This window comes from Rhinatrema bivittatum, chromosome 1 (genome assembly GCF_901001135.1).
Source record: "Rhinatrema bivittatum chromosome 1, aRhiBiv1.1, whole genome shotgun sequence".
Classification (NCBI taxonomy): domain Eukaryota; kingdom Metazoa; phylum Chordata; class Amphibia; order Gymnophiona; family Rhinatrematidae; genus Rhinatrema; species Rhinatrema bivittatum.
Genome location: NC_042615.1, coordinates 625153580 through 625175477, shown reverse-complemented (window position 1 = coordinate 625175477; position 21898 = coordinate 625153580). Strand labels below are relative to the sequence as shown.

Below are 21898 nucleotides of genomic sequence, written 5' to 3'. Positions count from 1 at the left end.
CGGTCTACCTGGTCACGTGGTCTCGATCGCGTGGCTCTTCTTCAGCCCAGCCTCAGCGCCTTCGCCAAGCCGGCAGGGGCCGAAGAATTACAAATTGAGGCAGGCGGGGGCCGAAGAAAAGAAGATCAGCCAGCGGTGCGCGGGCCGAAGAAATGAAGATGGGAACCACCCAGCCAGCCCCCGCTGGAGAAATTAAAATCGAGGCCGGCGGCGGCCGAAGAAAAGAAGATGGGCGCCTCCCAGCCAGCCTCAAGCGGAAGCTGGCTGAGCGGCGCCCATCTTCTTTTCTTCGGCCTCTGCCGGCTTTGATTTTAATTTCTTCGGCCTCCGCCAGAGACAACCGGCCCCCGAAGGCCGGCGGGGGCCGAATAAATTAAAATCGAGGCTGGCGGCGGCGGAGGCTGAAGCAAAGAAGATGGGCGCCTCCCAGCCAGCCTCAAGTGGGGGCTGACTGGGCGGCGCCCATCTTCTTTTCTTCGGTCCCAGCCGGCCTCGATTTTAATGTCTTCGGTCCCCGCCGGAGACCAAGAGGGCCGAAGACATTAAAATCGAGGCTGGCGGGGGCCGAAGACATTAAAATCGAGGCCGGCGGGGGCCAAAGAAATTAAAATCGAGGCCGGCGGAGGCCGAAGAAGTGAACACCAGTCTGCTAACCGCCGCCGGAGACCAGCTGTTCAACCTTGGATAGGAAGGATGCTTCTGTGTGTATGTGAGAAAGGAATGGTGTGTGTGTGTGTGAGAAAGGAATGGTGCTTCTGTATGTGTGTATACGGTATGTATGTGAGAGAGTAATCTACCAGTTTAAAAAAAAAAATTGTGCTGGTAGTGCAACTTTTGAAAAGTTGGATGAAAGATTAAATTACTGAATGTTAAGCATCCCTCTTCTAGAAAATAAAATTTAGCAAAGTGGGTAGAGACAAATACTAAAGCAAAAAAAATTAAACCATTTAAAATGTTCATCTCAGCAAAATCACAAATTTAAGATACTGATGCCAGGTTTTGTTTTTTTTGTTTTTTAGCATAATTTAAGCATGAAGACTAGAATAGTTCCAATCTGAAATGGTTTTGCTATTTTTTTAAGCCTTTAGAAAATGTATATTTTTAAATGACTAAGACTGGAATCTTCCCATTTAAAAGGGAAGTTGACTAAGGATGTCTTTCAGTTCCATATCTCCCACATGAATAATCATACTGTTGCGGTCCCGGTCGCTAAGTTAGCGACCGGGTCCTTACCTTGTCCCCGGGCTCCCCGTCCGCACCGCGAGCCGCGCGCTGAAAGGCTTCCCTGGCCGCATGGCAGCGGCGTCTCCCTTGTGGAGACGCCGTCGGGGCCTGAACTCAGCTCCTCCCCCCGCCGGGGAACGCGCGCGTGCGAAGGGCCGGCACTTGTAGGTCCAGCACCCGGAAGTGCTGAACCGCCCCTTCTCTGACGTCAGACGCCGGTAGACTATTTAAGCCGGCGTCTGTTTCCTCAGCCTTGCCTTGCAACGAGGTCGCTCTCTGAGTGTTAGTTGCAGTTCCTGGTGATCCTCGCTCCAGTTCCTGTTGTTCCTTGCTCCAGTTCCTGCTGATCCTGCTCCAGTTCCTGCTGACCCTGCTCCAGTTCCTGCTGTTCCTGTTCCTCGCTTCCTGCCTCTGCTGACCTGACTTCGGACTTCACTTTGACTCCTCTTGTCTTCAGCCAGCCACGACTTTCGGACTTCACCTCAACTCCTCTTGTCTTCAGCTAGCCACGACCTTTGGACTTCACCTCGACTCCTCTCGTCTTCTGCCAGCATTGACCACAGCACTTCTCCTAAGACCCAGCGACCCGGACCTCTTCGGGCCCCTCCTGGGGAGGTCTCGGGTTTCCAGGGCGAAGACTCCTCTTCAACACCCGCTGTGCTCCGCCTCCCGGCCTTCCTCCACCCTCGGAGCCCATGCTCCACCCGGCCGGCCCAAGGGTCCACTACCAGTTTCAATCCACAACACATACGACTGATAGTTTGAAGAAAGACTTGCTTTATTGCCTGGAAGCGTAAAACAAGAGAAGCTGTACTGTGCGGGTGGCTGTCCCTTGGGAGGACAGAACCTGAAGGAAGGGTGTCATTTCACCTTCTGATAGGAATGTGGTTTTCTTATTTAATGGTTGGGATCATCATTTTCACTTTTAGTAAAAGTGAAAAATGCTGCAAGTCTGAAAGCAAGGTGCTTCTGTGAGTGTAATGTGTATGTGAGACAGGGAGGGTGCTTCTGTGTGTGTGCAAGAGAGATGGAGCATGTTTTTGGCTGGCTTGTGGCTGTGAGATAGAACATGTGTGTAATTGAGAGCTTGTGTGTAAGTGAAATAGAGAGAGCATGTGTGTGATTGAAAGCCTTTGTGCAAGTAAGAGAGAGAAAGAGCATTGTGTGATTGAGAGAGACTGGCCAGAGAGGTGACATGTGTATGTGTGAGACTGATCAGGGAGATGACTGGTATGTGTGTGCTTGTGTGTGTGTGTGTGTGAGAGAGAGAGAGAGAGAGAGAGACTGGTTGGGGAGATGATTGGTGTGTGAGAGACAGAAACTGGTCTTGAGGGTATGACTGGTGTGTGTGTGTGTGAGAGAGAGAGAGAAGAGATTGGTTAAGGAAGAGGACCATGAGGTCAGCTTCAGCAGCTACTGCTGCTTCTGGCATCGCCTGCAAGGGAAAGGAGTAGGAGAACTGCTGGAGAGGGTAAGTAAAGGTGGCTTTTTAAGTTCATTTTTCTTGATTACCATTTTAATTATTGGGTAGTATGTGATGTGTCTGCTGTTTGAAATATTTTATTGGTGTTTGGTAAAGGTTTCAAAATTTCCTTGAGTCTTTAATTAATGGATATTCTATTCATCAGCTGTTTTGAAATTATTTTATTAGTATGATTTTATAATTATGATTCATGATTTATATATCTTGATTTTATTGATTGTTTCATGAGGAATGGTGACATTTTTGTTTTTCATTGTTGCACTGTATAGAGTCTGGCATGATATGTTTTACAGTTTAGTTTTTGTCTGCACATTTCTATTTATACTTTATGTGGCTTTATTCTGTATTTGGTGAGAGTTTGTGTTCTGCATGCAAAGACTGAGAGGAAGCATTCTTTTAGCATGTGGTTTCTCTGTAGGGATCTGTAGTAGCTTGGCCTGTTCTGTTTTCCTGATAAGAGGTGTATTGATATTTTAGATTCTGGTGTAATATTTGTGGTATTCTTTTTCATAGGAGGGGTTGTTATTCTTTGAGTTTTGGCAAATAGTACTGTGTTGATAAGGGAGGACCATGCTGAAATATAGGGGTGTGTACATATATATGTAAATTATATATGTAAATTATATTGTATATGTAATTGGGTACCCATGGGCCAGTATGGAGAAAAATCCCCCGGGCCACTATTTTCCCTCAATCTGCCCCTGTTAATGGCCCACTGAGAACAATGATGGATCTGCACTCAACACAGTACAGTTACATATACTCTGAGCTGAGACTGAGTGGGATAGTCAATTATTATAAGAAATAATACATTAAAAAAAACATTGATTCACAGTTTTTGGCTAAGGGATGGCACATTCTATTGTGGTAATAATAGATGAATAGCAAAATCGGACAGACTTTTATTATGAATGGGACAGTTCTTTCAAGCATAAAACGTTATGAATGGGAATGGTCAAGGCGTTGTATTAGAGGCTGGATCCTATGAATGTTATTGGGCTATCTTCAAACATTTGCACCTCAAAGTGAAGATACTACTGCTGCTCCATTAATGTTTCCATTTATCTTAAGACCTACATCACAACACTAATTTACCCAGATACACTAAACACACCTTTCACAATTCACCTCTGAGAAGCAGCACACATTTACTCCTGCCTGAAGCTGGCATAAATTTGTGCCTTGACTGTCCAACTTCCATTGTTTTTCATTACTTCTTATTGGAGTGATTTTGACATAATGAAAACTTTTTCACTTAAGGAAAAATAGGAAAACTATTTTGAATACATTTTCTTTGTTTACACAATTGGAGGACACCCCTAAAAAAAAAAATAAGGTGACAATTTCCCCTTATTTTAAATGGTCCGAAGATCTCTATGCAAAAGCTGCTTTGAAAACGTCAGTGCCTGCCGCTGCCCAATTTCTTGCCTAGAGCTGCAGAAGGCAGGTCCCAGGACTCATTTAGGCACAGGTAATTGTCTGCACACAACCAGAAAGCGAAACGGGAAGGCAGCCAGGCTAGTTCCTTTATAGCTTACGATTAAACTGTTTTGCCTCTACTGTCTGCTAGTGCCCCCCCCCCCCCCCCCCATTACATACACGTTAGAGTGAACCAGTGACATATACCATAGATTTTCGGTAGTATCGCCTACAACTTGCTTGTATTTTTTTTTTCTAAACTTAGTGGACTAAGAAAACAAGTCACTTTCCTATCACACCGATGGTGACCTAGAGTCAGTTTTCTGCTTCTGGTTAGGCTGATAGCATCACTAATAGATACATAGTTTCAGATTTCAATGGGCACGGTGGGACACTAAACTACTACACCTCCCAGGATTCCCGTGATCGGCCTTCCTAGATGGGCGGATGACGTCGGGGGTCGCGTTTTGGTACCCGGAAGAGCAGGCGCGTGCTGCTGCCGCTGCTGTTACTGTGGTGACCGCCGCAGGCCCCGGGACACTGTCGCCGCTACCCTCTTTCGTGTTTGTAGGGAGTTGGTAGTGCCTGAGGCCCGCAGCGCTTCCCCGCTCCCTCCATGCATCCCCGGCGGCCCGAGGGCTTCGATGGTTTGGGTTACCGAAGCGGCGCTGGGTGCAGGGAGGAGGCGCTCGGCCCGGGCTCCGCCGCAAGGTCGTTCGGTTCTTGCTCCGAGCCCCAGCCCCAGCATTGGGTGAGCACCCCGCCGGACATCCCCGGCAGCCGCAACTTGCACTGGGGCGAGCGCACGCCGCAGTACGGGGCTGGCACGCCCGTCTACCCCGGGCAGGGTGAGGAGAGTGCGGCGGGATCTGCAGGCAGCAGCGGTGAGTAAGGCGGAAGTCTCCACCCACTCTCTAGTTATGCACAAGTAGAAGGTGGGCCGCAAACCTTCCTGGTTGGTTTTTTTTTTTATTCTTAGTATTCATAAGGTCGATTTGCATGCATTTGGGCCAAAGACCAGTATGATTTACATAATGTGGTTATTTGTGAGATCAGGCCTGGTTGTAGCTTCCCCGGACCTCAAATGTGCATTTCCGAGAAAGTCGAACATCCCAAAACATGACAAGCTTTCCAGATTTAGCAGCAGGGATTTTGGTTTTAATTTTCCAGATTTTAAACTTTGATTTGATTCTGTGGTGAAGGTTTTGTTGTGAGGCAAGCTGCATCGTTAACACCTGGGAAGCTAATAGAAGGATGCTGGTAGTGAAATACCGCCTATAGGCATGTTTTACAATTCATCTGTGATAGGAGGAGGAGGGGAATAAAGAGAGTTGTGAAATTTGTATTTTTTTGTAATGTTACTTTTTATTTTTTGTATTATTATGCTGTGTTGTAGCTGAAAGATGCCTGTTGGCTTTTCCTTCTTCATGATATAGTAATTTTGTTATGATTCCTGTTTCGTGCATTATTAACCTCCATAAGCCTTAAAAGCTTTTCTGCTGTAACTGTCAAAAAGCAAATAGCCTTATTTAGTGCACATGCAGATTCAGAGATGTTGAGAGAAAAATCACACATTTGGAATCTCTATGGATAGATCAGTGGGAGTTTACTACAGTCCACCTTATCAGGATGTGTCTTAAATAGGAAATGCTAACAGGCTGCCAAATGTGGGGAAACAATAATGAGAGATTTTAATTGCCCCAATATTGACAGGGTAAATATCTCATCAGGCAGGGAGATTGAGCTCCTAGATGCCATAAGTGATTGCTTCATGATGCAATTGTCCTAGAACCAACTCTATTTAGTTCTCAGTGGAAATCAGAATCTTGTGCAAAGGGTGATAGTGTAAGCTGCTTGGTAATGGTGACCATAATGAGGTCAAATTTGAGATAATTAGGGGAGAGAATAAATACAATTCCTATGGTAATATATAACATAAGAGCCATGCTGGGTCAGACCAAAGGTCCATCAAACCCAGCATCCTTTGGAGACAGGGTGCTGAGCTTAAAGGACCTTTTGATATTGTGTTAAAATCTCCCAAAAAGTAGATCCACCTTCTTGCTGCTCACTCCCTATGAAGTGTAAAGTAGTAGTAGTAGGGTGGAAAGTCTACCTGAATCACCTATTAACTATTTATGGACTTTTCTTCCAGGAAGTTTTCCAAACCCTTTTTAAACCCAGCTATGTTAATTGTCTTCATCACAAGCTCCAGCAACAAATTCCACAACTTGATTGTGAGTTGAGTGAAAAAATACTTTTCTCCAATTTGTTTAAAATGTGCTACTTGTCAGTTTCAGGGAATGTCCCCTAGTCTTAATGTTATTTGAAAGGGTAAATTGCCATTCCCTATATACTTGTTCCACCTCACACATAATTTTGTAAACATCTATCATATTTCCCCTTCAATCGTCCCTTCTTCATAAGGGAGTTGTTCCAATTCCTTAACTATTTTTTCTGCCTTCTCTGTACCCCTTCTAATTCCTCTATATTTATTTATTTATTTATTTATTTATTTAGAATTTTTATATACCGGCAATCATGAGAACATATCTTGCTGGTTTACATAAAACAGGAATGCATTATATACATAGGAAACTAGAACTGTGGTGATCAAAGGTACAGTTACATTTAACAAGGGTAGCCTAACTTGGAGAGGGAAGAAGATAGGAGAGAATAGAAATGGTTAAATAATATACAATTTAAGTATAGTATACTTATATCCTTTTACAGATGGGTCAAACAGAATTGCGAGTGATAACTTAAGGTGTGGCCACACCACTGATGTATACAGAGGCTGGGCTTCCAGCTATGGAAGAAAATGATCAAACATATTTTCCCCTAGAATCTGAGAGTAAGATAGGATGATTCAGTTTTCTATTGTCACAATGGCAATATTTAATAATTATGTTAAACAGATAATTTTAATGTAAAGCCACATGGAAAAGTCAAACACTTCAGTACTCTTTTATATTATATATAGCCTTTTTAGCAGCAAACGTCTGTCAGAATATCCAGTCTGTTTTCTTTGAGCCAAAAGATATGTTCTTTATAAACGTTTGGCAGATAGGCTGGAGCCCTGCACCTGTCCGTCTTTCAAATTAGAGAGAAATCAACTTTTGAACAAACAAGCATGAAACATTGTGATTTTAAGGAGTACTAGTAGCCATCTTTATGGTTTGATCTACATTGCAAAGTTGATGTGCATAAAGTCCTGAGATCACATAGGTTGCTTCTTCAGATAACAAAGGAACCTGAATGATCTCAAAAACTCATGTCCAAATAATGTCTGTTATGGCCTGCAAAGAATCCAGTGCTGTTATGGAATGAATTACTGGTTTTGTCTCTAAGATCTTTTACTAATCAAAAGCAAATCATTCTATATTTAGCCTACCAATTGGTTCATGTTCAATAGTTTTGTATTCTGATTGTGTCAGTATATTTGAAAGCAAGTCATGCTTTCCAAAATTCTGTATCATTGTACAGACTAATTCAAAAGACTTGCTATGGAAGATAGCATTTAATCATTTGTTTAATCACATTTTCTATTCAAACTTCATTTCTATGCAAATAAGTTAATAGTTTTAACAATTTTATTCATTATACATTTAGGTTGTTTGTGCTTAGCAAATGAAGAATGTCACTATGTGCATCGTTAAAGCAAAAGTACCCATAAGTTTGAAGTATTAGGAAAAACATACAAAAGATAAACATAGGGAACAGCCAAGACTTTCAATGCAGAATTCCTGAATGTAGAAAAGTCTTTATTGAATTTTGACCTCTGAAAATGATGGCATCTCTGTTTTCCTCTTCTTCCAGTGTTGCAAATAACAGTTGGAATCACCCAGTTATGCCTCACGATAGCTTCCAAAATATGGGGGAGATAACCCCACCCAAAGATCTTTTAACTGAAATTTAATACAGTGATTTTTTTTCCCTCTGTATCAGGGATTGTAAATAAAACAGTTCTAGTGTTTTCTTATCTTTATATGTTATAAGTTTACTTCATGCTCCCTACAGATTTTACTTTTACAGTCAGCATGAGCAGCTCTAAGGCGTGCTGGAGGCCATCTGAAGCCCTGTCCACAGTACAAATCTTAAACTATTTTTATAAGTGCTAAAATGGTTAGTTTCCCTCTGGTAGGACCACTACAGTGATTCTTGAGGACCATTCTTGAGACCTGCTCAGGGGATTGTTTTTTAAAATACACAGACTAATCCTCAAAAGTATTCTCTAGTGAAGAAACATCACAATAGGATTTCTGCTTATTTAAGAGCATCCTAGCTATATGTATATCTTACAGATGGAAAGTATCTTTGGGAGAAAAGCAAACTTGCTGACCATAGGAAACTTGCAAGGGTTTAATTACTGCTTTCTTCTCTTTCAGAGCAGCTGAATAAATTTGCAGGATTTGGTATTGGACTTGCAAGGTAAGATCTTTTTCTCATTTTAATGAAAGCAAGGTATCGCAGGCCGATACAATGTTTTATAATCATAAGATGATACGTATATATGTAGCTAGTATTCCGGGGGGAATGCTTGAATGGCTCTAAGGTTCTCAATTTCTTAGATCAAACAGTAGTAGTAGACTCAGGTAGTGATTCACAATAAAAGGAATATTCCTGTCTGTGGGTACAGATCCTATTGAGGATGTCCAAATAATGATAGAATACTCAAGCAGAGTGGTTCCCGCCTACTCTGACTTTATTTCCATGGACATAGTTACCAGATAGCATTCTACAGGAGACTGAGTTAAAGATCTCAATTTCTGTGAAGAGCAGTTGATACAGGAATTAAATAGGGAACTGCTTAAGAAGACCTATGTCAGTCTCCACTTGATCTTATAGATCAATTAGGGGGATTTTAACATAAGTCTCTATTTCCATGTTTCTTTGAGCAAAGGATCCCTTATCTCTTCACAGAGGTTCACTTTCACCATTCTCCAAACTGTCTACTCTGGTGGGAATGGTACTCATACTTCTAGGAGCTGATTTGGACAGATCCTCCAGGGTGGATATTGCACTGGCATGTTTTGTATGAACCTGCCTAGGAGCCTAAGGCCACTCAGCTAGGGAATTAGTTTTCACCTTCTCCATTCTAGCTGCTCACTCCTGTACGCTTTGGGGCGGATTTTAAAAAGCATTTACATGCGTAAATCTGGGTTTTACGCATGTAAATGCACTTTACTCGAGTAAGTGGGCTTTTGAAAATTGCTACAATATATGCCATTGAATCGTCCATAGGATTTATTCGCATAAGTGCACTTTACGTGAGTAAATGGCTTTTGAAAATTGCTACAATAGTAGTTACATTTATGCGCGTAACTCCTTTGAAAATTACCCCCTTTGTCAATTTCTTGCAAAGGCTATACTGTTAAACGAGGAGTAAGCAACTCTGGTCCTTGAGTACCATAAACCAGTCTGGTTTTGAGGATATCCATATGAGATATATCTGCATACAGTGGAGGCAGTACATGCAAATATCTCATGCATATTCATTATGGATAACCTGAAAACCAGACCTGTTTGTGGCACTTGAGAACTGAAGTTGCTTACTCCTGTGCTAAACCCTAGCTTGTTTGATGAGCACCAACAGTTTGCCATCTTATGCTAGGCCCTTTACTTGTTTTTAATTTAGATTAATTAGATGGTATTTTGACCCAACATATTAAATTTTAAGAGTCCAAAACTATTTCATTAGTCACTGAGCCTATGGCCATGCTTAGAACAATCCTGCATGTTTGTCATACCACACTGGACAATTTTGTAACCTGAGAGTTATGAAAATGCTGACTTATAGTCCCAGTTTCTCTCGTTTATGCACTGGATACGTTTAGGTAATAGTACATGCAAAAGAATGAGCCGCTTGTAGAGTTGTCCTTTAATAAATTGATATTGGTAAAGTAGTAGTACTAGCAAAAGATGGTTTTAATTATTCTCTTGATAGTTAAAAGAATTATTAAGCCTACCAATTTCACTTTGTTTTCATTTCATTCCTTAGTTATTTTTTAAGGTTCTTTCTACTTTCACATCCACCATTATGAATTTAAGAAAGTCATGGTGCTTCTATACTGACCTATTATCAGTGTCATGCAGGTATTACACCAATGTATATATAAAGGGTGAATATAATGCAAACAAAAGAGTACACAAACAGAAGTTTTTCAAAAAATATGAATATGGTCTCAATAAAATCAATTTAGAATAAGAAATGTGCACACTTGTAAAATCCTAAGAAATGATATATGAAAGGACAGTTAAGAAACTTAAGATGGAAAAGAATGCACTCAGGAAACTATTTTGAAGAATTAATTCTGCTGCTGTAATTCAGAATCTCATCTTTTGTGAGTTTTAATGCACAATGTAATACTGAAACTACTGCAGAATACCTTCATTTTATATATATATATATATATATACAGCTAATGTAGAATCTCATTGTTTGGCTATAACTAAAAAATAGTACTAGAAGTGTAGACTAATGCTAGGCTGGTAGTGTCATTGGTTAACATTTTCTGTTGCCTTAAAATTCAGCAAAATGTAAGTTAGCATAATTTTGTTACTCTTTTCCTGTATTTTTAGTTTAAAATAGTCCAAAATGTTTTATTTTATATATCCAGGGCACTGTTTTATATGCTAAATATTGCTTAGAAATCTTAACTTTTTTTTTTCCTTAAGTCTTTTTACAGAAAATGTCTTGGCTCATCCTTGTATTGTTCTCCGCCGCCAGTGTCAGGTAAGATGTCAATAATTTTTGTTGTGTATGAAATACAGTAAGAATTTCCATGCATTTTCAGAGAGACTAAGAAAATGTTCATCTTTAAATTAACACAAGTTAGAAAGTGCATGCCACAGGCATTGTCCATAGGGCACCATAGGCAGTGAGCTATGGCCAGGACTGAATGTGTCGAGAGGCTGTGCAGCTTCTGGGAGACTCCTGGAGCCATAGTGGATGGAGACCAGTTCTGCTGGAAGTCTCTGACTTGTTGAGGGTAGAAGCAGTATTAGGACACTCTGGACAGTAGCATAAGTTAAAATTTCAGGTTCCCAAGCCAAAGTTTTAGAGAGTGCCCCACCCCCCCCCCCAAAGTGGAAAATCCAAGAGTGGGTAAAGGATTGATTTCCCCCTCTCTAAGGATCCAGGAGTGGAGGGGGGAAGACGTTTACCCTTTCCAGATCTTTCACATGGCTGGTTCGGCCCAAAGACAAAGAGAGCCCAATAGCCCTTTGCCCTGCCGCTGCTGTCCAGGGCCAATGCTCTGCAGTGATTATACTGAAAACCAGCATGGGGCCTATAAGCTGAAACTTGCACTCACTGGCCCAGCTGCAGCCTGCTCCTTTCTTCTGCATGCACTTCCTGTAATCTAAGAAACCCTTACAGGAGATGGCTGTAACTGGGCCTGTGAGTGTGCATGCCAGCTCACAGGACCCATGCTGCTTATTTGTATAATCGCTGTCAGTTGCCACTGAAAGATCCCTGTGGGGCCCCAGCCCTGGACAACAGCTTAACGGCTGAAGACTGTCAGGCTTCCTTTGCCCTTAGGCCCACCTACACTGCAGGGGCTGAGTTAGCAAAACAAAGAGGTCCATGTAAAAAGGAGCCAGAATTCTGGGGACAGTTTGGCATGGCCATGCTCTGGAATTTTTTTTTTTTTTTTTTTTGAGGGGGAGGTGGTGGTAAAGAATTAAGGTACCTGTGGAGAAGGGAGCCAGAGACAAGGACTCGGTGGGAGCAGCATAGCCATGCATGCGCACTAAAACTTTACGTGGATGGATAAACAGATGGGAGTATTCGCCCTCAGCAATAGCTGCTCTTCGTTTTGCAAAATGCACCTAAAATATAGGTATTGATGCCTGAAATATTTTCAAAAATATCTTACCATAAATTTTGTTGCGTTCTGTGCTATTAGCAGAAAATAGCATTTGGGACTGTTTTTTTTATTTCTGTATTGCTGGTTCCTCTGTGAAGAAAACATGAACCGACATCAAAATATTCAAAAGAATCCAGTTTTTTCCAGGATCAATACAGCTATTAGCACTCTGCAGTAAATGCAGATATGTCTATCATCTCTGTTCACTTCATTTGGATGGTCTTTTGTACACTGGGAAAGAGAGGTTCAGCTGTGATCTCACATGGCGGCAGAGTATTGGAGTTTATCCATTTGCTTGAAGAAGTAGAATTACAAAATAGCTCTGTACTGATGATTAGAGTTTCTCCATTGACAAGCAGGGCTGAATGTTGTGGGTCTCTGAAATGACGCTTAGAGCCAACAGCTGTAGAAAAAACATTTCTTTCATTTGAATGCTATAAATCTTTAAATCATACATAATATATCTTACGGAGAGAAGAGCTAGAGCTCTACACAAAGCACTAGCATAAAACTCCATCTCAAATGATTTCGGTGATAAGACAATTTTTCTCTTGTACATTTCCACCCCTAAACTAGGTTACATATTTGTCCAAATTTCTATGATTGGCTTTCTACCATAAACAATCTGGCCAAATGGTAATTTGCTTTTGCTTTCCATGCTAATTAATCCTCATTTCATATGTAAATTTCATCTTGGGGTTTTGCAAAATTAGTATGGCCTTGTCTGTTCTAAAAATGTTTCTATAACCCTGTAGCCCAGTTCTTTCTGTTAATGCAGTATCTTTATTTAACGTGTCTGTCTAGCAGAACAAGCACAAGGCTGAAGCACAAAGGTCATATTATAATGTTAAGAACAATAAGGGAGCAGGAATTCACGCATGCAAAATTAAAATTTATTTTTTTTTTAATTTTAGTTTTATATTCCGCTTAAATATGAAGAAATAATGTGTGTGTTACTCTGTCAAGTAATATGAATACTTGTAAGAGTTTGATTTGTTTGCTCTTCTGTGCTTCCCGACATAGCCCTCAGTCGAAACAGATCCGTATCAGTGGACTTGTGACTCTAGCAAAATTCAAGAAAGTAAACAATTTGAAGCTCTTCAATAAAAGACTGCAATCATGATTGATAAATTGTCTTGATTGTGGTGGACACCTATAATTTAATGTTATACTTGTATTATAAGCTACCGATGATAAAAAAAAAATTAGGAGAACAAGAATAATGACTTCTTGTGTGACATGAAAAAGTGTTTCACTGCTTTCCATTAAAATTAATGCCTATGAGCACCATGTCAATGTAATCTGATGGCGCCAAATAGACCACTCTCTCTCTAAAATAGAGCTTTACACTATTGAGTATATCTGGGGAAATTCCTGCATGAGCACTGCCTCATGAGCCCCTTAGTCATTTTTTGTCCATACTGTTGTCCAGACATTCACTTTTCTCTCTCTCCTCTTTTTTAAATTTTTGTCGAGATCAGAGTTTTTCTCTCTCTTTCTGCCTCGACAGCCCCCACAACAGCATTTGTCAGTGCTGCTGAAAAAAAAAAAGATAAATTTATTGGGTTTTTTGTTGGAGAAAATGCCCTGGTCCAAGAAGCTTACAGTCAGTGGCTTCAAGGACTGCAGCTGTGGGCGAAGGATGTCAATCACTGATGGACACAACTTTTGTTATAGGTGCTTAGGACCATTATGATTCATCCAATTGCTAAAATTGTGGCTGGATGTCCCCCAGGTTGTATAAAAATCGAGCTCCTCTGTGTACAGCAGGTTGAACAGGGCTTCCCATAGTGTGGAGACAGTGTCGGGGTTAAGCAACTCCAAAAAGGGACAAGCATTCAAACTTGCAAAATAGGCTCAGGGCCTTGATGCCCTGGGGAATGACAGGGAGTTATTTTCTAGTCTGGGGGAATTAGCACTGGCAGCTTCGGCACATTCAGCGCCACCAAAAGCTAAGAATTCAGTGCAGTTGGTGCCACCAAAGCATCACAGATCTGACATGGTCTGTGTTGGCTCATTGGAGCTTGGCGCCATTAGCATGGAAGAGCCCAGTGTCACTGGTGTATGAGGTACCACCGGAGACCTAGACTCACTCACCCGGGACCCCTCAGATCCAAAACAAGGGTCTTGGTGAGATCCAGGGGTAATTCTTTGTAAGTTCCCTCTTCCTTTTTGGCTAGGAAGATTCCTTTGCCACCTCATCATATCTTCTTCCCTGATCCAACCCTGGCGGGTCCTCTTTTGGTGGCATCAGGAAGGGGTTCACAGATCAGAATACCACAATTGTAAACCCTACATTCTATGCCATCTTGCCTTTAGTTGCCATATTGGGACAGACTCAGGAGGTCAAACTGAGGGCCTCTCCGTGGAGCTTGAAGGAAACTTCCAAGAGTAATGATCTTGTTATGGTCTTAGAGGAGGATATATTTTTTCCAACACCACCATAAGGGATCCAACCAGCTAACCAGATGATGATGAGTTTAGAGCTTTCTTTACCATGCTAGCAATCAGGGACAGCCAGCATTTCCTACAACTAGTTTTATCTCTGATCACCAGTCCCTTCCCTCAAGGGGTATCCCACCTGTGTCCATACCAATGCAGCAGCTACCTATTCTGGCAATTAGTCCCTAGAGGTCAACTCCATTGGTAACCTTTTGAGGGTGTTCAATGCCTATCAGAGGAGAAGGAGGAGCACAGAAGGTCTGGCTTCCAGGTTTTGCAGGAGCTTTCACCTCTAGGAGCATCAAGATTTCCTCCCTGGTCACCTTGGTCATCTTTGAGATTCTGGGTAAGTGTCCCACCCTTATCTGACTCAGAAGAGGGCTCTACAGGCATACCTTTGGACTTGCCACCAAAACATTCATCCCCTCCGGTAGATTTGTCATACTCCAGATTTCTGGATAAACTAGGGAAATCCATCGATGTTCACATATGGAGGGATAAAGATCCTTGCAAGAATGTTTGACATCCTCCCTGTGTTAGAAACTCTCTCTGAACCAGCAGTCTTACTAACCATTTTTAGTTTGTTCATAAAATTCTTCAAGACCTCCAAACAGAATGTGGGAAAGTCCGGCATCATATATTCCAGTAGTATGGAAACTAGATCTGAAGTACTGAGTAGTCCAACTTTCCCATCAGTCCGTGGTGGTGGAGTCTGCCTTGAAGGATAAGAATATGAGATTTTATTCAAATACCCCACCAGGAAAGGACACAAGGCTACTTGACTTGTTTGGCTATCCAAGTATTGAGCTTTGGAAGAACTTTTCCCCAATAACCAGCTTTATTTGATGCAATATTTGCATGACTGTATCAATAGGTTAAAACTTGTCATGGACTCCTTAGGCAAGGAAAATGGAACTTGTCACCAGGCATTACTACATGTGGAGGAATATGAACCACATCATTTGCTCAGTTTGAATCCTTGGATTCAGTAGCTAGGGTTTCAGCCACCGCCATTGGAGCTTGAAGAATGGCATGGCTACACGCTAGAGAATTACAAGAGGATAACCATGATAAGTTGGCGAATGTTACATGATTTGGTGATAAGGTCAGAGAGACCATGTTGCATATTGAGGAACAGAATGTGGTCTCCCAGTCTTTGTCGATCACCACTGATCAATCCTCAGCACAAAGACGCCTGTATTTCTTGTACAAATAAACGTATTTGCAGCATCCTCCCTTCCACGTATACCAATGCTGTCAGACCCCTCAAGTGCAGCTGCAATAGCTTCTATCCAGAGGATGTCCGTGTGAGACGAAGATGGCCCAGCACCCTCAAGTGAAAGCAAGACCTAGATTTTAATGGGACTAAAGCCTCATTCTTCTTTTCCCCCAGTGGGAGGGAGAATTCAGTTGTTCCTCCAGGAATGGAGGATGATCGCCAGGGACCACTGGGTTCTCAAGATTGTGGAGTGTGGGTACTGCTTGTTTTTCTCCTATCTACCAGGGTAGCACTGTTGCTCCTTCAAACTGGATCTCTAACATTCAACTCAGCTTCATTCCTATGTGGATATGCTACTTCACCAACAGGCAATAGACCTGGTCCCCACCTTGGGCATAAAATGCTTTGCCATACTTCAATTATTTCTTTATCCCCAAGGTGGATTTGAGATCTATCCTGGATTTATGATGGTTGAACATGCACTTGAGAGAGAAATTCAAGATGAACTCCCTCTACATTATCTTTCCCTTCATCCAAATGGAAACCTGGATGTGTGCTGTGGACCTGAAAGAAGCTTATGTTTATCTCAGTTTGCTCATCTCATTGGCAATACCTCAGGTCCAGGGTGAACAATTTTATTACTATCAGTGCTAGATTTTACCCTTTGACTTATCAGCAGACTTAAGAATGTTCATGAAGAGCCTGGCAGTGGTAGCAGCATACCTTTGTCATCGCGGCATATCATTTTTTCCCTACAAGGACTACTGGTTAGGGGCTCAACAGGACTCTTCACATTATTATACCAAACAATACAGTGTCTACAGTTTCTGGAGTTTATTATCAACTTCAGCAAATCAAACCTAGTTTCAAACTCAGAGGATCTAGTTCATAGAGGCCTGGATAGACTTTGTCATGGAAAGAGCATTCCTTCCAGAGGACAGGGAAACAGTCTACCCTGGTATAAAACTTTGTATACCGAAATCAATCCACATCTTGTTTAGCACTAGTTATTCTTAGTCACATGGCAGCTATTGTCCATGTGGTACAATTTGATCAATTCATGTGAGTCTTTCCAGTGGCTCTTCGGTCACAGTGGACCAATTATGACAGCTCTTGTCATATCCTATCAAAGTAATGGCAAGTTTTTAAGTCATTCCTTTGATAGTGGTTTAGGCTGGAAGTCCTCGTAATAGGCTCCCTTCTGAGAATCCTGCCGCATCAAGTAACACTGGCAACGGATGCCTCCAACGTGGGCTGGGGTGCACTCATTGACCTTTATTGAACTCGAGGGATATGCTCTTTGACAGAGTGCTACTATCAGATAAATCTCTTGGAACTAAGAGCAATTTGTTATGCTCTATGAGCGTTTATTTACTAGATGCAGGACAAGCAAATTCTAATTCAGACAGACAATCAAATAGCAAAGTTTTTTTATTTAAAAAGCAAGGCAGTACAGGTTCCTGGATTCTCTACATTGAGGCGTAAAGAAATTTTTTTTTCTATTTTATCTGATTTTTATATTCTGATTTTCTGCACTTCAAAGCGGATTACATGTAGGTACTGTAGTTATTTTGGGCATGGGCTGTCTGTCACAAAGCCGGCTTTTAAGCAGCATACCCAACAGGGATGTCCAACATACTGGAAGACCTTGTCAGTTGAATTTTTCAAACACACAAATGGTCTTTGGACCAGTAAGTGACAAACAGCCTAGTCTCTCTATAGGGTCAGGTGAGCATAGACCTCTTTGCATCAGAGGTAAATCAGAAACTGAAAAGATTGTTACATTCTTCCAAGAGAGTTCAGGTTTGTGCCGGATGTTTTTGTGCCCAAATGGGATGTCTGTCTTCTGTATGCTTTTCCACCACTATCTTAATAGCCAGGATAATTCAGAAGGTGATACAATAAGAACATAAGAAATTGCCATGCTGGGTCAGACCAAAGGTCCATCAAGCCCAGCATCCTGTTTCCAACAGAGGCCACACCAGCCATAAGAACCTGGCAAGTACCCAAACACCAAGAAGATTCCATGTTACTGATGCTAGTAATAGCAGTGGCTATTCCCTAAGTAAACTTGATTAATAGCAGTTAATGGACTTCTCCTCCAAGAACTTATCCAAACCTTTTTTAAACCCAGCTACACTAACTGCACTAACTACATCCTCTGGCAACAAATTCCAGAGCTTAATTGTGCGTTGAGTGAAAAAGAATTTTCTCCGATTAGTCTTAAATGTGCTACTTGCTAACTTCATGGAGTGCCTCCTAGTCCTTCTATTATCCGAAAGTGTAGGCCTCTCATGATTTTAAACACCTCTGTCATATTCTCCCCCCCCCCCCCCTCAACCGTCTCTCCTCCAAGCTGAACAACCCTAACCTCTTCAGCATTTCCTCATAGGGGAGCTGTTCCATTCCCTTTATCATTTTGGTTGTTCTTCTCTATATCTTCTCCATCGCAACTAACAAATCTTCTCTAACATCCTAGCAATACCAAATTCAAATGAGCCAGTTTCATCCAACTAGAGATAAAAGCAATCTAGAGTCAAAGTCCAGCCACATTCTTAAATATGGAACAAAAACATTTTCTTTACAATAAGCTTGTACAAATACACATGCAGAAGTCGCCCTGTATGCCAGCATGGCCCATACAGGTGTGGTTCCCTTACCTGGTTCAACTTTTAGTTTATCCTCTAATTTGGGAATCTTGCTGTCACTCCTAACCCAGGAGGGGTGGGGTTGTCTACAGCATCTGAACCTATTTCATCTCAATCTGATGCCATGGAGATTGAACTCTTGTTGGTCTCACCATGGGCACTACCCAAAAAGATGGAAGATATTTTGATTTCTGCAAGATCAACCAGAAGGTCATATGCTTTTAAGTAAAAAAGATTTTTCAGTTGGTGCTAATCATTTTTAGATCCTTCTGCTTGCCACCCTAAGGATCTTCCTTGACATCTGTTCTTCCTGTCTTCCTCAAGCCTGTGCACATCTTCGGTGAGGGTGCACCTAAGTGCTGTTGTGGCTCGTAGACGAAAAACTAATCTCCATTCGCCCATTGGTCTCAAAGTTCATAAAAGAATTATGGCATACGAAACCCCCGGTCTCCAAACCTGCAGTTCTATGGGTGTGCTCCTTACATAGTTGATGAAACATCCATTTGAACTGTTGGAATCTGTTACACTGAGATTCCTTACTTGGGAAATATTGAGGGGAGGAATTGGCTACAGAGGAGTTGGTGGAATTTGGATCAAATACTGCTTTTGGTTTGAGCCAGTTGTTGAAACTTTCAGGTAGCCCTCTTGATCTATGTCCTCCTGGGTTGGTTAAGTCATTGACGGGTCGAGGTTTAGAAGATTTAACATTGTTAATGCTTCCCTGGTTAAATGTAGCCTTTTAGTGTCGTTGAAAAGCGTAATTACCTAATTTTTGAAGAAACCTAAGCTGGTTCTACTAAATGTGAGAACTTTTGGCCTATTACCCATTTACCTTTCTTATAAAAAGAATTATGGAGAAGATGGTGGTGACTCAGATTTTGGAATATTTGGAGAATACAGGAAAACTGAGGCCGGGCATAATATGGAATCTGTGCTTTTATCCCTATCAGATGTTTTGTGTCAGCTGGATGTTAGAAGGTCAGTCTTCTTGGTTTTATTGGACCTCTCCAGTGCTTTCAATATAGTAGACTATTTGATCTTGATATGGAGGTACCAGAATGCAAGTTTAGGGGGAAAGGTGTTGGATTGAGACTTCTGGTTTTTTTTTTCTGAGAAATAGATCTTAGGTTTTCCAGGTGGGTTATGAGTGTACTGCCTCAGTGAAGGTACAGAGGTGAGTCCCTCAGAGCTCCTGTTTATCACCCCTACTTTTTAAATATTTTTATGAGCCCTCTGTTAGATTTGTTTCAAGAACTGGGTATCATTGTGTATATCTGTGGTGATGATATCCAGGTCCTGATTCCTTTTGAGATATGGCTGGATGAGGCAGTTTGATCGCTGAACTTGTCTATTAAAGATTGCAGAGTGGATGAGTGGGTGTGGGCTGATATTGAATAGAGCAAAAACAGAAACCTTGGGAGTTGAGAAGCTTTTGATAATGCCTGTACAACCTATTCAGAGGGTCATGTGTTAGGGATATTATCTAAGGTGAAAACTCTGAGAGTGATTTTGGAGTGTACCTTCTGGAGTCCTATATGGGTCTGGTTTGCCAAAAAACTGATTTGCAGCTGAAAAGAGCACAATAATTACGCCCTTTTTGGGATATTCAGGCTTAGTTATGCTTTTTATATCTGATAGGGAATTGTAGTAGTAATATATATTTTGTATGAAGAGGAATAGCTGGCAGTGTTTGGTTAATGTGTAGTTGCTTTATTGTATATGTTGGTTTGTGAACTGATTTTATTGTCTTGTCTGTTTATGCGGTATATAAATTTTATAAATAAATAAATATTTCTAGAAGCAATCAATTCAGCAAGAAGAGACGAGTTAAAAGCCCTGGTCTCACTTTCTCCTTATCTGCAATTTGTTCACAATAGAGTTGTGGTATGCAGTCATCCAGAAATCCTCCCAAAAATTGTGTCTGCTTTTGACATCACTCAAGCCATTGTTGTAACATCTTTTTCCCAAAACTACATGCCTTCAGGGGTGAGAAGACCCTTCATATATTGGACTTTAAGAGGGCTATAGCTTATTACTGCCAAAAGGCTCAACCTTATTGTCAAGCTTCCCAACGTTTTGTCTCCTATGACCCCCAACAGGATGGGGAAAGCAGTAGGTAAACATACTCTGTCTAATAGGCTCACAGATTGTATTACGCATTGTTGTTCCTTGCTAGTCTCCAGATTATATAACTGGTCAAAGCCCATCACATGTGGATCATGGCAACCTTTGTGGCTCATCTCAAAACTGTCCCTATCAAAGACATCTGCAATGCCTGTGCACATCTTCATGTCACACTACTGCTGGACAATCTTTCAAGGAGTGATTTGGACAAGCAGTTTTGCATAACCTATTCTTCCCCCGCTCTACTTGGGGGATCCAGTTTTCCACAGTGCATCTCTTAGCTTGGGACTCCCTACATGTCATGACTAATTCAGACCTGCTTGTCAATGGTAAAAGCAAATTTGCTTATGGTAAATGGGGTTCTCTATAGATAGGATGAATTAGCAATGCATGATACCTGTCCTCTGCCCTAGAGAATTTAATACTTAGTTACAGAGAAACTCTACAGATAAACTTGAGAGGATCATAAGACAGTGCTCATATGGGAACTCCTGCACATGTTCAGTAGAGCAGAGCTCTGCTAAGCTCAGATAAAGTGATCTGTTTGGTGCCATTGGATTAAGTCGCTCACATGTCATGGCTAATTCATATTGCTGTCTATGGAAAGCTCTGTTTACAGTAAGCAAACTCGCTTTGGTTTTCACCAGTATAACTATGTTCCTTTTCCAGCATACACAAGCTGAGATGTGTACTTAATGGTATCTGAATATAATTTGCCCATGTTAGAAACAGGAATACTATTTAATGGTTGGAACTGCCAGACAGTATCTGCTGGATCTTGCCTTTACAGACTGATGGAAACATTCCATTTGTTAATAGTGTGTGATCTTTTTACAACCAAGTGTTTACTTAATATAAATTCAAAAGAATTTTATATCTTTATATATTTTGTTTTCTTAACAGGTTAATTATCATGCTAGAAATTACCATCTCACACCATTTACGATCATTAATATTATGTACAATTTCAGTAAAACCCAGGTATGTATTTATAGGCATCTATTATGCTAGTTTTTCTTTTTTTTTTGCAACCTGATATTTAGATAGCATCATGTGTTTTAAGAATGTGCACTGTGAGCTTGAGTTTTTAAAGAAGGACTTTATTTGACACATTCAATGTAGAGATGAATAATAGGTATTAGTAAAAATGCTAATGCTTTGGTGCAGTAACTTGGGTTCATGGAATCCTCCAATTGTAATGCAATAGAAGACAGTTGCTATGTAGAGTACTTGTCATTTGGGATTTGGAGACCTGGCGATATGACATGGTCCTTCTAGTCTGTTTTTGCCAGCAACATGAGAGAATCACATTTGGCTATTGCAGCAAGGAAGCTCACATTATCATAAGCTTCTTTCTCTTTTTCTTCTAACACTTTTTTCCCCTCCTTCCTCTCTTTCTCTTCCTTTATCTTTCATCTCTGCCTCTTGCATGCTCTCTTTTAATGTCCTGGCACCTGTATCCTCTGTGGTA

The 21898-nt window shown here is 41.3% G+C and overlaps 1 protein-coding gene across 1 annotated transcript in view; it reads left to right on the top strand.

Moving 5' to 3' along the window:
- The first annotated feature begins 4519 nt into the window (after positions 1-4519).
- Positions 4520-21898, top strand: part of SLC25A46 (solute carrier family 25 member 46) — a 48413-nt gene continuing 31034 nt past the window's right edge. Inside the window, exons 1-4 of the mRNA XM_029571857.1 lie at positions 4520-5010; positions 8512-8554; positions 10802-10859; positions 21331-21408. Of these exons, the coding sequence (XP_029427717.1) occupies positions 4743-5010; positions 8512-8554; positions 10802-10859; positions 21331-21408 (447 nt within the window). The 5' untranslated portion in view covers positions 4520-4742. The remainder of the gene's footprint in view (positions 5011-8511; positions 8555-10801; positions 10860-21330; positions 21409-21898) is intronic.